This window comes from Notolepis coatsorum (assembly GCF_963971535.1).
Source record: "Notolepis coatsorum genome assembly, chromosome: 11".
NCBI classification, from domain to species: Eukaryota; Metazoa; Chordata; class Actinopteri; order Aulopiformes; family Paralepididae; genus Notolepis; species Notolepis coatsorum.
The window spans coordinates 11,385,060-11,398,783 of NC_140175.1; the positions used below are offsets into that span (position 1 = coordinate 11,385,060).

General features: G+C 43.8%; 2 protein-coding genes across 2 annotated transcripts in view; both read right to left on the bottom strand.

The window, feature by feature from the left end:
• The window catches only part of LOC311236692 (torsin-1A-like), a 92,965-nt gene that overhangs the window by 5,214 nt on the left and 74,027 nt on the right, over positions 1-13,724 (bottom strand). The gene's annotated exons all lie outside the window — the stretch shown is intronic.
• LOC311236434 (torsin-1B-like) lies at positions 5-2,480 on the bottom strand (the record flags this gene model as incomplete). The annotated part of the gene is made up of 2 exons (XM_084324112.1): positions 2,101-2,480; positions 5-168 (listed from the first exon to the last, which is right to left on the bottom strand). Coding segments are annotated over exons 1-2 (387 nt in total), but the record flags the coding sequence as incomplete, so codon positions are not given.

Genomic DNA, 13,724 nt, shown 5'->3' on the forward strand with positions numbered 1-13,724 from the left:
CAATCAGCTGGGCGACAAAGTTCTTCCCCGTGCCGGTCCAGCCGTGGAGCGAGAGGACCAGGGGCTTCTTGGGGTTGTTGTTGTTCATGAATCCACTCACGGCCTTCAGGATGATGCGCGAGGCGATGTGCTGCCCAAACAGTTTACGCTTCAGGTCCGCCTCCAACCCTGATCATGCAAGATGAAGACACTAGTGTTACAGTTTGTCAACGTGGTTAGTGGTTACTAATTGTACAAATCTATACGTGTTGATTGATTGAAAACTTTATTAACAGATTGCAGAATGGGTACAATACAGTACGCTCAATACACACAATTGTTAAGGGGATGCAGACCAGAGAAAGACTTTCGTCTTGTTTACATCAGGGTGAATGAATGAAAACTTTATTTAACAGATTGCAGAATGGGTACAATACAGTACGGCTCAATACACACAATTGTTAAGGGGATGCAGACCAGAGAAAGACGTTTGTCTCGTTTTACATCAGGGTCCCCCATTTTCAATTCATATCGACATTTATGACATACAGTGACACAACAACATACATGACATTTATGGCATAGGGACATACAGGTATTTAGTACTGATACATTTGTGACATAAACGGTATTCAAATATACAGCACTGTTACCCATAGATCCTGACAGAGTATATACATATGATGGGGAGGGGACTGTACATTAGGAGGGGGTGGGAGAGAAATATACATACGGCGGGGAGGGAATATATACATGCGGTGGGGAGGAGACTGTCTATTAGGAGGTGGTGGGGGGTTTGGGCATTTACGGTGGTCAGTTTCGAATTGCAGCCTCCCGTAGGTGCTCTTTAAGAGCGGTTTTGAATGTGGGTAGTGATTCACATTCCTTTACAGCTTTGGGTAGGGCGTTCCACATTGATGTGGCATAATTGCGAAACGTGTTTAGTCCCTTGTTTGAGCCGAATGTGGGTTTAACATGATTTGTTGAGCTTCCTCTGGTGTAGTGGTTGTGGTCCTCCATTTTCAATTCATAGTGCAAGTGTAACAGTGTTAACAAATAGTAAGTAACTAATAAAAGAGACTCAAATCGAATTGTGGCTTGAACTTGAGCTGGGTAAAAAAACTATGGTTATTGATTGATCATTGATTGGTTGATGATTAATGATTAATGATGCCCATTTCCCCCAGCCAGGCCCCACTAACGAATCGGGCAGAATACAAATACTCCCACAACAACAACAACTCGATGTAGCTACCATAACCACTATATATCCTCACCTGTGGAGTTCAAGGAGACCCATCTCGGACCACAACTCTCATGCAAGTAATTGTAGATCTTTCGACCCAGAGCTGCACCGACACCGACCACCACCGCCGTGGAGATGGGTTCTATCGCGTTCACCACGGCACTCGTCACCAACACATATAGTAATAAGGTGTTGCGTGTTGCCTTCATTGTCTAATTAACGTAACTATTGGCATCGATATTAGTGTGTTATTATTAATAATAATAATAAAATAACCATAACGTTTTGAAAAAGCGACAGACAAGCGAATCGAAAGTGGCGAAGCGCGGCGCAGGTCCTCTGACGTCATCAACACGCGACGCGGAGTCTTTCAGCAACAACTCGTCAGAACATGCGACGTCATCAACTAGCGACGCGGAGTCTTTCCGCTTTCAGAACGGTTGTTGACTTGACGCTAGATCCCACCCGGCCATCGGTGTTTTATTTATTTATTTTATTATTTATTTATTATGTATTTTTTTTACCAAGCTTCAAAGCAGCAAGTCGCCATACCGTTAACGTTAAAAGTATCTCAGCCACTAAAAAAAAAAAAAAATGTATAAAATAAAAAATGTCCTCGGTGGTTTCATCTTCTTCCGGGCCGTGGGATCTAGCGCCAACCGTTTGCAATGATGGCGATAATAACGCATATGTTCCGTTAGCTAAACAAACACTGACTAGCTACACAACAATAATAACCTGCGTGACATTTTCAGTTTTATAACGAGACAGATACACCCTATTCATTCACACGTATTATTATTATTATTATTCCAGTAACGTTAATAATAATAATAACAAGGGTTGTCCTCGCAACACAATAAACAGACCGTTACCTGATCGGTTGAAAGAGATCCACTCTGGACGACAACACTCGTGGAAGTAGTAGAAGATGTTCTGGTAGCTGGCTAGGAAGCCGGTGAGAGCCGCTGCCATGCCAACCGCGATGCTGGTGCTGATGGGCTCGATGGCCCGCACCGGGACCACACCACCGGGACCACCGCAGTTCAACAGCAGCATCCACAATAACAGCAACACCTGCGTCCTGTTCGGCTTCATTTCTTTCTCTCCACGCACTCAGTCGGTGTTTGTATCGCTTCGTTATTAATAAACAACTCAACCACAGCAGCGACTGTCTGTGGGGGAGAAATGATTAGGCCATCATCGGCCAAAACGTAAAAGGCAAAGACAGAAGCAGCAGCAGCCAAACTAGTTGTATCTCAGATGAAGGAAGTGTCTCAGCTGGAGGGAGGAGGAGGAAGGGGGGGGGCACGTCACGTTGGGCACTGACGTACGTGACGTCACGGTCCAAGGTTCTAGATTGAATTGATTGATTGATTGAAAAGTTTATTAACAGATTGCAGAATGGGTACAGTAAGTACAGCTCAATACATACAATTGTTAAGGGGATGCAGACCAGAGAAAGACTTTCGTCTTGTTTACATCAGGGTCCCCCATTTTCAATTCATCATAACATATATGACATACATGACATACAGATAGACAGTACTGCTACATCTATACATTTATGACATATCAGATTTGCAAATACAGTACTGTTTGTGATACAAAAGTGTCCAGAAAAGGAGTGTATAGACATTTGGCGTAGAAACTGTACATTATGTACAGTTGAATGATGAATGAATGAAAACTTTATTTAACATATTGCAGAATGGGTACAATACAGTTAAGGGGATGCAGACCAGAGAAAGACGTTTGTCTCGTTTACATCAGGGTCCCCCATTTTCAATTCATTGATTGATTGATTGATTGATTGATTGATTGATTGATTGATTGAAAAGTTTATTAACAGATTGCAGAATGGGTACAGTACAGTACAGCTCAATACATACAATTGTTAAGGGGATGCAGACCAGAGAAAGACTTTCGTCTTGTTTACATCAGGGTCCCCCATTTTCAATTCATAGTGACATTTATGACATACACAACATATATGACATCATGACATTTATGGCATAGGGAGATACATGACATACAGGTCATTAGCACTGTTACATTTGTGACATATAGGATATGCAAATATACAGTACTGTTACCCATAGATCCTGACAGAGAGTATATACATATGATGGGGAGGAGACTGTACATTAGGAGGGGGTGGGTGGGAGAGAAATATACATACGGTGGGGAGAGGAAATGCTTATTTGGTCAAAGTGCAGAAACCACCAAATTATTACTAATGATTTAATTAATAAGGATTTTGCATAGAAAATTCTATAATTTGACGATCCACTTAATAACCTTAGGTCACATGCATTATTATTATTATGAGACCATGATCATTTACATTAGATTAGATTCAAATGTATTGTGAGATAACAAGATAAGATGATCCTTTATTGATCAGCCGACCGCCATGCATCACCCCAGTCATCATCGCACACATAATAATAAACCTCTCCATAAAACAGGGACATGTCCCCAAAAGACTTCAAAATTGCGAGAGTGACTCCCCTGCACACAAAAAAAGCATGTTTTAGACATGGTTTAACACTGTGAAGCCCAAATATAGAAACATGTTTTAGGAGGCATCTGATTCAGAAATTAAAGGGTTTAAAAAAAATAATAAAAAAAGTATTTTTTAATTTTTTAATATTTTTGGGAAATGTTATAATATTGGCCCTAGTTGGGAGCAGAACGTGTGTGTGGAAATGTGTGAGCAGGTCCTTGGATACATCTTTTGATGAACCTTTGAGATAGATGTACTCATTTGTGTTTTTGTCAGAGCTCGAATCGTGTCTTCTGACACAAACTTGTACTCTAGTGGTGTGTGGAGGGTGATGTCATCATCTGTGATATCCAAAGTGCTTTAATAATAATAATAATACATTTTATTTATATAGCGCTTTTCAATAACCCAAAGACGCTTTACAATTTGTTCCTCACATTTTACCCATTCACTCAACATCATTCACATACCAACAGCGGAGGCGACCAATATGTCAAAGTGTCCCTGAGCAAGAGACTCATGGTTGCCTCTGTCAATCGGTGTGTGAGTGAATGGGTGAATGTGAGGCATATAAGTTGTAAAGCGCTTTGGATAAAAGCTGCTGTATAAATGCAGTCCATTTACCATTCATGTTGTAGTAGATAACCTGAAGGAATTGTCCAGGCACACAATGACATAATAAAAGGAATACACGCACCCCCCAGAACTCTTGCCACAAGTATCCTATTTACACATTCCACTGAAGTCACAAAATACTGTCTGGCTAGCCTATCATCATACATCATACTATCATACTAAAACAAATACACACATACACAGTACACCCCAAATACACAGGTCACAACATGTTTACAGGAAAGTTTCGTATTTGGAGTGTATTTCGTGACTGCTACACTGGCACACCTACTTCCAGTGAATTACGCTAAGCTAGGCTAACGGTGCAGGTGTTTCTCTAAGCCGAATGCATGCACAGAGAAGAAAAGGGTATGTATCTGCTTGTCTAACTCCAGGGCAGATGACAAATAAGCTAATTTCCCCAAAAGTTGGCGTGTTCCTTTAACTCAAAATCTTAACATAATGTGAACATGTGAGAAGTGTAATGTCTCCATGTCATTCCTACTACAGTATCTATACCACTGACCAGTATGGCTTACTTCCATAGTGTATTTATACCTGTATCACTGTACATAATAATACTGTAACACTGTACATACATCAGATTTGCATATTTACTCAGTGGAACCATAAAAAAATTGCAGAAGCATGGACGCTGAATGAAGAGGCAAAGAGGATGATAGACTGTTTTGAAATGTGGACGCTGAGGAAGATGCTGAAGATAACATGGAAGGATAAGATCAAGAATGAGGAGGTACTGAGAAGAGCGGGTATGCAAGGAGGACAGCTGCTGGAGAGGTTGAAAAAGAGAAAGATGGAGTTGTGCGGGCATGTTCTGAGAGGATCCAGCGGGGAGATGTTCAAGAAGGTGGTGATGGGGAAGGTGGATGGAGAGAGAGGAAGTGGAAGACCAAGAAGAGGCTGGGTAGACGACGTCTGTGATTGGAGCGGAGTGAGAGGCGGAGTCACGGAGTTGGAGTGATCGGCAACCTTCGGAACGAAGAAGCCGCCTGATGATGATGATGACTCATGTATCTATATTCAATTTTAATCACTTGTACATTTTATATTGTTAATGCACTTTGCTGTGACCTTTGCACTCTGGTTGGATGCCAAACGTATTGTCATTGTACTCATGCTGTATGATGACAATAAATTAGAATCTAATCTAATGTGTAAGGTGCACACGCTATTCAACCTTCACCCAGATATGTAGAATTGCAACAAAGACATGACAAGTTCAAAATTAAATTTGATGAATGTGTTTCACCAATAACTAAATATCTACATGTTCTAGACACTGTAATAATCACCAAACATATATTTAAGGCATTTTATTTGCTAGAATCTGACAAATCCAGTTTAATAAAACAATGGAAGGCTTGCAGGTCGTGTGAGTTCATGGCCAGAAGGCCGGACTTATAAACACATTCAATCACTGTCCAATAGCAATATGAGGGTTGACAATTAAGTTAAGTTGTACCTTTATTAATCCCCTTTAATTCACCCACTGCATTTTGACCCATTCTGACTATGTAGGACCAGTGGGCAGGCACACAGTTGTAATGTCCCCTGAGTTTGCTCTGATTGATTGATTGAAAACTTTAATTAACAGATTGCAGAATGGGTACAATACAGTACGGCTCAATACACACAATTGTTAAGGGGATGCAGACCGCAGAGAAAGACTTTCGTCTTGTTTACATCAGGGTCCCCCATTTTCAATTCATCATGACATTTATGACATACACAATATACAGATATAAAAAAATCTAATTTAATCATCTAATCTAAATCAATCATGACAGATATGCAGTACTGTTACATTTGTGACATACAAGATATGCAAATATACACAGTAAATCTGTATTTTGCTATGATGCCCCTCTAGCTAACGCCAACAGTCCTTAATTAAATAGGTCGTACCATTGAATAGGAATACAATTCCTGAAAGAAATTTCACTCACACGGAAAATTAAGAAATATTTTGTATTATGACTTTTATTTATTTTAAATATTTCATTAAAAAAAAATGTCCGCCCCACAGTGGATTAAGTGAGAGCATGAATGGAAACACTTGAATGTGAGGCACATCTGTGGCGTCACCACCCAGCAGTATCTCGCAAACTGCATGCTACCATGTCCTCCCTCCTCACTCCCCCCCCACCCCCCCCTCCCTCATCTTTCTCTGCCGAAGACTTTGCGATCTTCTTTGAGGAAAAAGTGGAGAACATCCGCAGCTCCTTCTCCCAACCCCCACCCATTCCAAATGCTGAATCGAGAACCTCATCCTTCACTCTGTCATCTTTCTCTCCCATTACAGAAGCCGAGACCCTGACACTGGTAACGTCGAACCGTCCGACTACATGCCAGCTGGACCGGCTACCTTCCCCACTCCTCCAGTCCATAGCACCAGACATCCTCCCATTCCTAACTGCAACCATCAACTCCTCACTCAACTCGGGGGTGGTCCCCACCTCCCTAAAACAAGCCAGAGTCACGCCCCTCATAAAAAAACCATCCCTGAACCCTACCGTCATAGGCAACTACCGTCCTGTCTCTCTTCTCTCCTTCCTTTCTAAAACACTTGAACGTGCTGTATCCAACCAACTTACTGCTTATCTCTTACAGAATGACCTCCTAGACCCTAATCAGTCAGGCTTCAGGACTGGTCACTCCACAGAGACAGCCCTCATTGCGGTCACAGAGGCACTTCACTTAGCAAAAGCGAAAGGCCTCTCCTCTGTCCTGATTCTCCTAGATCTATCTGCAGCCTTCGACACAGTCAACCACCAGATCCTCCTCGCGGCCCTCGCAGGAATGGGAGTGGCTGGCTCTGCGCTGACATGGTTGTCATCATACCTCAATGACCGCTCCTACCAAGTGTCATGGAGAGGGACCCTGTCGGCCACCCGCCCCCTGCGGACGGGTGTCCCCCAGGGCTCGGTTTTAGGACCCCTTCTCTTCTCCCTCTACACTAAATCACTGGGTAACATTATCACGTCTCATGGCTTCTCCTACCACTGTTATGCCGACGATACTCAACTCTTCCTCTCCTTCCCTCCCTCAGATATCCACGTCTCTGAGCGGATCTCGGCCTGTCTGTCCGACATCTCCGCCTGGATGACGACCAACCACCTCAAACTGAACCTAAGCAAAACAGAATTGCTCCACCTGCCGGCCAAATCCTCCCCCCTGACCGACCTTTCCATCACAGTCGAGAATGCAGCTGTGACCGCGTCCCCGACCGCCAAGAACCTTGGTGTTGTCCTCGACGACCAGTTGAACTTCTCTGCTCACATCGCAGCGACAACCAGAACCTGCCGATTCCTCCTGAGCAACGTCAGAAGGATACGCCCCTTCCTGACAAAAGAAGCCACCCAACTCCTCGTCCAATCAACAGTCATCTCCCGCCTCGACTACTGCAACGCACTGCTCGCTGGCCTCCCGGCCACTGCCACTAAGCCTCTTCAACTCATTCAGAACGCAGCGGCCCGCCTGATCTCAAACCTACCGAAGTCGGCCCATGTCACCCCACTTCTTAGGGACCTGCACTGGCTCCCCATTGCTGCACGAATCCGCTTCAAGGCCCTTGACCTAGCATACCGTGCGGCAAAGGGAACTGCTCCCGCCTACCTCCGGTCAATGGTCTCTAACTACACACCCTCAAGACCCCTACGCTCTGCATCTTCTGGCCGCCTCAGACCTACTCCTATCCAAGCTCCGGGAGGGTCATCAAAGAGAAGTCGCCTATTCTCAATCCTTGCCCCACAATGGTGGAATGAACTACCCACCCCAGTTAGGACAGCCGAAACACGTCCAATCTTTCGCCGTCGACTAAAGACTCACTTCTTCAACCATTATCTGAATTAAAAAAAAAAAAAAAAAAAAAAAAACCTAACTAACCATACTGTCATGCACTTGTCCTAATAAACTAACCTACACTGTAGCACTCAACACTTTGATGAACATTGTTACTCAGCTGATAGAGTTGTGCTCTTCCTGATGGCTTGTCGTACAGAACTTGTAAGTCGCTTTGGATAAAAGCGTCAGCTAAATGACTAAATGTAAATGTAAATGTATCTGTCTGGAAGCAGGACAGTCGAGCAGGTGAGAACACCATCAGTGAACAAACAGTGTTCCAACAGGCCTGTCCCACCGGTTTACATTTGAGTTACACTGCGCCCCTTGTACATTTTAGTTCAGCACCAAAGTAATTCCCTGCCGGGTTGCCATGGGCACCCAGGTGGGGTATCCCCCGGGCCTTTCTGGGGGGTTTGCAAGTTCTCCTCGTTTTTAAAGGCCCCCCCCCCCCCCCCCCCCCCCAAAAAACAATGCAAAATGTGCAAAGATGCAGAACAGATCGCTAACGCCGTCGCATCCCTGACGAAGACGGACAGGAACACTTGGATTGGATTCATGTATTGAACCGTCAAGGATGTTCCTTAAGCAATGCCACTGTCCCCCTTACCCAAACCTTCAGACATTTCATTTCATTTAATTTTGTTTCGCACATGGTAGTAATGTATTACAGTACATTACAAATTCCTATAATATTATAATAATTTATTATAATCAAAGCGAAAAAGAGCAGGAAGAAGAATAAATTCTTATTAATACCTGCCCCCTATCCAATTAAATAAAGTAAATTTGATGATAGGAAAGGAAGCGATTTTCAGGCTTGTCCGGTGACTTAGGTCTGGAGACTAGAGAATACTGTCATTTAAGATGACTTAACATAAAATGAATGGAAAGGGTAAGAGAAATTAAATTGGCTATTACAGTATCAAGCAAGAACGACTGTCAGGCTTTAAAACTGTAGGAGACCCAGGCCTAGAATTGCGCCCTGAGGGAAGTTTGCCCTGAGAGGGAGGTTCGAAGGGTCATAGTGGGTATCAAACAGGAGGGAAGACTGTTAGGTTTTAGACTGTGGATACCAAACAGAGAAGGTAAAGACGACTTTAAACTATTAAACAATAATCCAGCACAATTGTATTGCACTGTAAAAAACTATGATTTTATATGTCTGCACTTTGTGCTCATTTTATGTCTATTCTATTCTACTGTATTGCACTGCACTATTTTACTCTATTCTATCTTACTCTTTTTATTATTGTCTATTTTTAAAACTGAATCAAACCATAAACAAGGTGGCCTATTGGGATGTTAGATCCTAATGTGAAAAACTGTGATTTTATATGTCTGCACTTTATGTGCTCATTTTGTGCCTGTCTTTTTCTGTTGTAAAGCACTTTGAGCTGCAATATCCCCGATTATTATGAATCAGCCTTTAGCAGCTGCAGTACTTATATTCACCACTAGATGCCACCACACATTGAATAGACTTGGGTGACGTCACTTTTTTAAAAGACAAAAGCCCGACTGGTCCTTCCAACTCTCGCCGGGTGCGGTGGCGCGCGCCTGTAATCCAAGTTACTGGGAGGCTGAGGCTGGCGGATCGTTTGAGCTCAGGGGTTCTGAGCTGCAGTGGACTATGCCGATCGGGTGTCCGCGCTAAGTTCGGTATCGATATGGTGCTCCTGGGGGAGCCCGGGACCACCAGGTCGCCTAAGGAGGGGTGCACCGGCCCAGGCCGGAGACGGAGCAGGCCAAATCCCCCGTGCCGCTCAGTAGTGGGATCGCGCCTGTGAATAGACACTGTAGCTCAGCCTGAGTAATACAGCGGGACTCAGTCTTTTCATGTTTTTTTTTTTTTTATCAAAAAACACCATTTATACGTTCACACTGCTTGCTCAGTCTGACACTGGGTGGTTTCAACAACATCACTCTCAGACTCTCTTGATAAAGATATGAGTGATGTGGTCCATCCTAACTTACATCCCTGTCAATGTAAAGAGACATACATTTGGTTATTTTGACCAAATATTACAACAAAACAAGACAAAATGGCATGTTCATGACTGCCTCCTACTGGATATCTGGGGTAAATACAACAATTTTTCTGAGCACTTTCCAAAGACGTTCAATAGTAGGCACTGTTTCACCAACAGACAGTGTTGCGTTTCTTTTCATGAAAAGATGGATGCATCTCGAAAACGTAGCCTATGTTTGCGGAGACGCTCTCTGATTGGCCACTGACGTTTCTGGTCATGTGACATGTGCGCCAATTGTGTGACGCCTGTGTCTGCGCCTATTTCCGGGTCTAACAGCCTGCAAACTACCTAACGCCTAGTTTATCACTGGTTAAGCTTATAGACGACTCTTTCGAAGTTGGATAAGGTTAGAGTTTGGAATCAGGGCTGGTGTTCTATCGCCCTGCTCTAAGACAAACTCTAACCTGCATATGGCTCGCTGATAACAAACTATCATTACACATGGGCAAAACAGAGTCCATTCTCTTCGGTTCAAATAACAAACTCAGCAAGACCGACGGCTTCTCAGTTACAGTGGGTGACAATATTGTCACAAGGAAAGAAGATATTACCTACCTGGGTTCCATCCTAGAGGCAAATCTTTCCTGTGACAAAATGGCATCCAATGTAATAAAAAAAGTCAACCAACGAACTCGTTTCTTGTACCGGATCTCCTCACTGGTAAACAAGAATACCCTGAAGACTCTAGCAGGAGCACTCATTCAAGGGTACTACGACTATGCTTGCACCTCATGGTACCAAAGCACCTCAAAGGCGCTAAAAACAAAATTACAAACATCTCAAAACAAACTGGTCAGACTACTGCTTGACCTTACTCCTAGAACCCACCTCACCCCTGCCCACTTTGACAACCTAGGATGGCTTAGAGTAGACGACAGAGTACAGCAACTTGCAATGGGCCTGGTCTACAAGATACACTACACGACCAAGGTACCCATGTACATGACTAAATACTTCCCAAAGGTCAGTGAATACCACGATCACAACACCAGAGGGAGCTCCACAAATCATGTTAAACCCAGATTCGGCTCAAACAAGGGACTAAACACGTTTCGCAATTATGCCACATCAATGTGGAACGCCCTACCCAAAGCTGTAAAGGAATGTGAATCACTACCCACTTTCAAAAACACTCTCAAAAAACACCTAAGGGAGACTGCAACTCGAAACTGGCCCCTGTAAATGTCCGAACACAACCCCCGCCAATGTACAGTAAATTACCAAGTATGGTCTTGTCAATAATCCAATGTACAGTGTTGTTTGTACAGTTGTACAGTGTCCCCCACCCACCCCTCCTACCCACCCCCCCCCCACCCACCCAACCACCTCCAATGTACAGTCCAATGTACAGTCCCATAATCCAATGTACAGTGTTGTTTGTACAGTTATACAGTGTCCCCCACCCACCCCTCCTACCCAACCCCCCCCCCCCCCCCACTCCTACCCAACACCCCCCCCCCCCCCCCACTCCTACCCCCCCCCCCCCCCCCCCCCCCCCAACCACCTCCAATGTACAGTCCCACCCCCACCTACCCAATCCAATGTACAGTTTCTACGCCTAATGTATATACTCTTTTCTTTCTGGACTCTTTTTGTATCACAAATACAGTACTGTAATTGCAAATCTGGTATGTCATAAATGTATAGATGTAGCAGTACTGTCTATCTGTATGTCATGTCATTAACCGTACAGACCTAGATCATGAGGCTATTGAAACTGTTTTTGTCGAAATTCTATTTGAAAGGGCTAAATCTGTTCTAGTCGGCACAATTTACAGACCGCCAGACCAAAATGGCTTTTATGACGTGTTGGATGAGTGCTTAGCTGGAGTTGAGGATACAGAAATTATTCTTATTGGGGATTGGAACACGGATATGCAACAAAAAGATGCACCCGTCTTCAAATCCTACAATAGGTTTTGTGATCTGCACGGCCTCAGCCAACTAATCACACAACCCACACGTGTGTGTGAGTCAACTCAGACTACCATTGACCTCATCCTGACCTCTGACAAGTCCAAGATCGCCAATAAAGGGGTTATAGCATGCGGGTTAAGTGATCATTATATGATATTCTGTACCCGCAAAAAGCTAAAACAAAAGGCTGGCTGTCACAAAACAGTCACATCTAGAGACCTAAAAACCTACTCTAGCGAGGCCTTTAACCTTGAACTGGAGGGTCTGGACTGGTCAGATGAGCTCAATGGTACACTGGTTGAAGAAACATGGCTTGGCTTCAAAACCAAATTTTCAACGATACTAAACAACATGGCCCCCCTAAGAACCACCAGGGTAAAAAATCGCGCTGAGCCGTGGATGCACGCTGAAATACTGACCGCTATGAAAACCAGAGACAAAAAATGCTCTGAGTTTCGTAAAAGTCAGTCAAAGCTTAACATAAGCACGAGCAGTGAACTCCAAGCCCACGTGACTGAACTCAAACTGCAAAGAAACAGACTAAGAAATGATGTAAACTCCATGATCAAAACAGCAAAGAAAAAATTCATCAATGACAAAACCGAGGAAAACAAAAACAAACCGCGTGAACTTTGGAAATTACTCAATAACCAACTAGGCTGCAGTAAAAAACTTAAAACCAGATTCTCAAACATAAACATAAAGACGGACAACACGCTCATCACAGAAAAGCTGGATGTAGCCAATTACTTAAATAGTTTCTTCACAAACATAGCCACAACACTGGTAAACAAACTACCCTCCCACTCAGGGCATTATGGGGTAGAACACATAGTAGCTTACTACAAAAACCTAGGGGTCCACAAAGACGACTTCAAACTGGAAATGGTAACAACAGATGAGGTACTCAAAAAACTGAGCGCCCTCCAACCTAACAAGGCCACTGGCCATGACAACATCCCCTCCAAATTCCTCAGAGACTCAGCAGCCGCCATCACCCCAGTCATCACACACATAATAAACCTCTCTATAAAACAGGGACACGTCCCCAAGGACTTCAAAATTGCGAGAGTGACCCCTCTGCACAAAAAAGGCAGTAAATTAGACCCAGGCAACTACCGCCCTGTTTCTATCCTTACCTCCATCTCGAAAGTCATGGAAAAAATTGTATACGAACAGGTCGAAAAATACCTTGCGGAAAAAAATCTAATCTACGAATTCCAATCTGGCTTCAGAACATCCCACTCCACTGACACATGCCTTCTCTATTTAAACGACCACATCAAACAAGAGGTGGACGCGGGCAAATACTGCGGCATGGTCATGCTGGACCTACAAAAGGCCTTCGACACTGTCAATCACACCATTCTGATTGACAAGCTAAAAGCAATTGGTTTTGATAGTCTATCAGTGAGCTGGATGCAATCCTACCTGGAGGGAGAGAGCAGATGGTGGAGGTAAACGGTACCCTATCCCCCCCCTCACAGTAAACTGTGGTGTTCCACAAGGAAGCATACTAGGTCCGCTACTGTTCCTAATTTATGCAAATGACATGTCGTCAGCT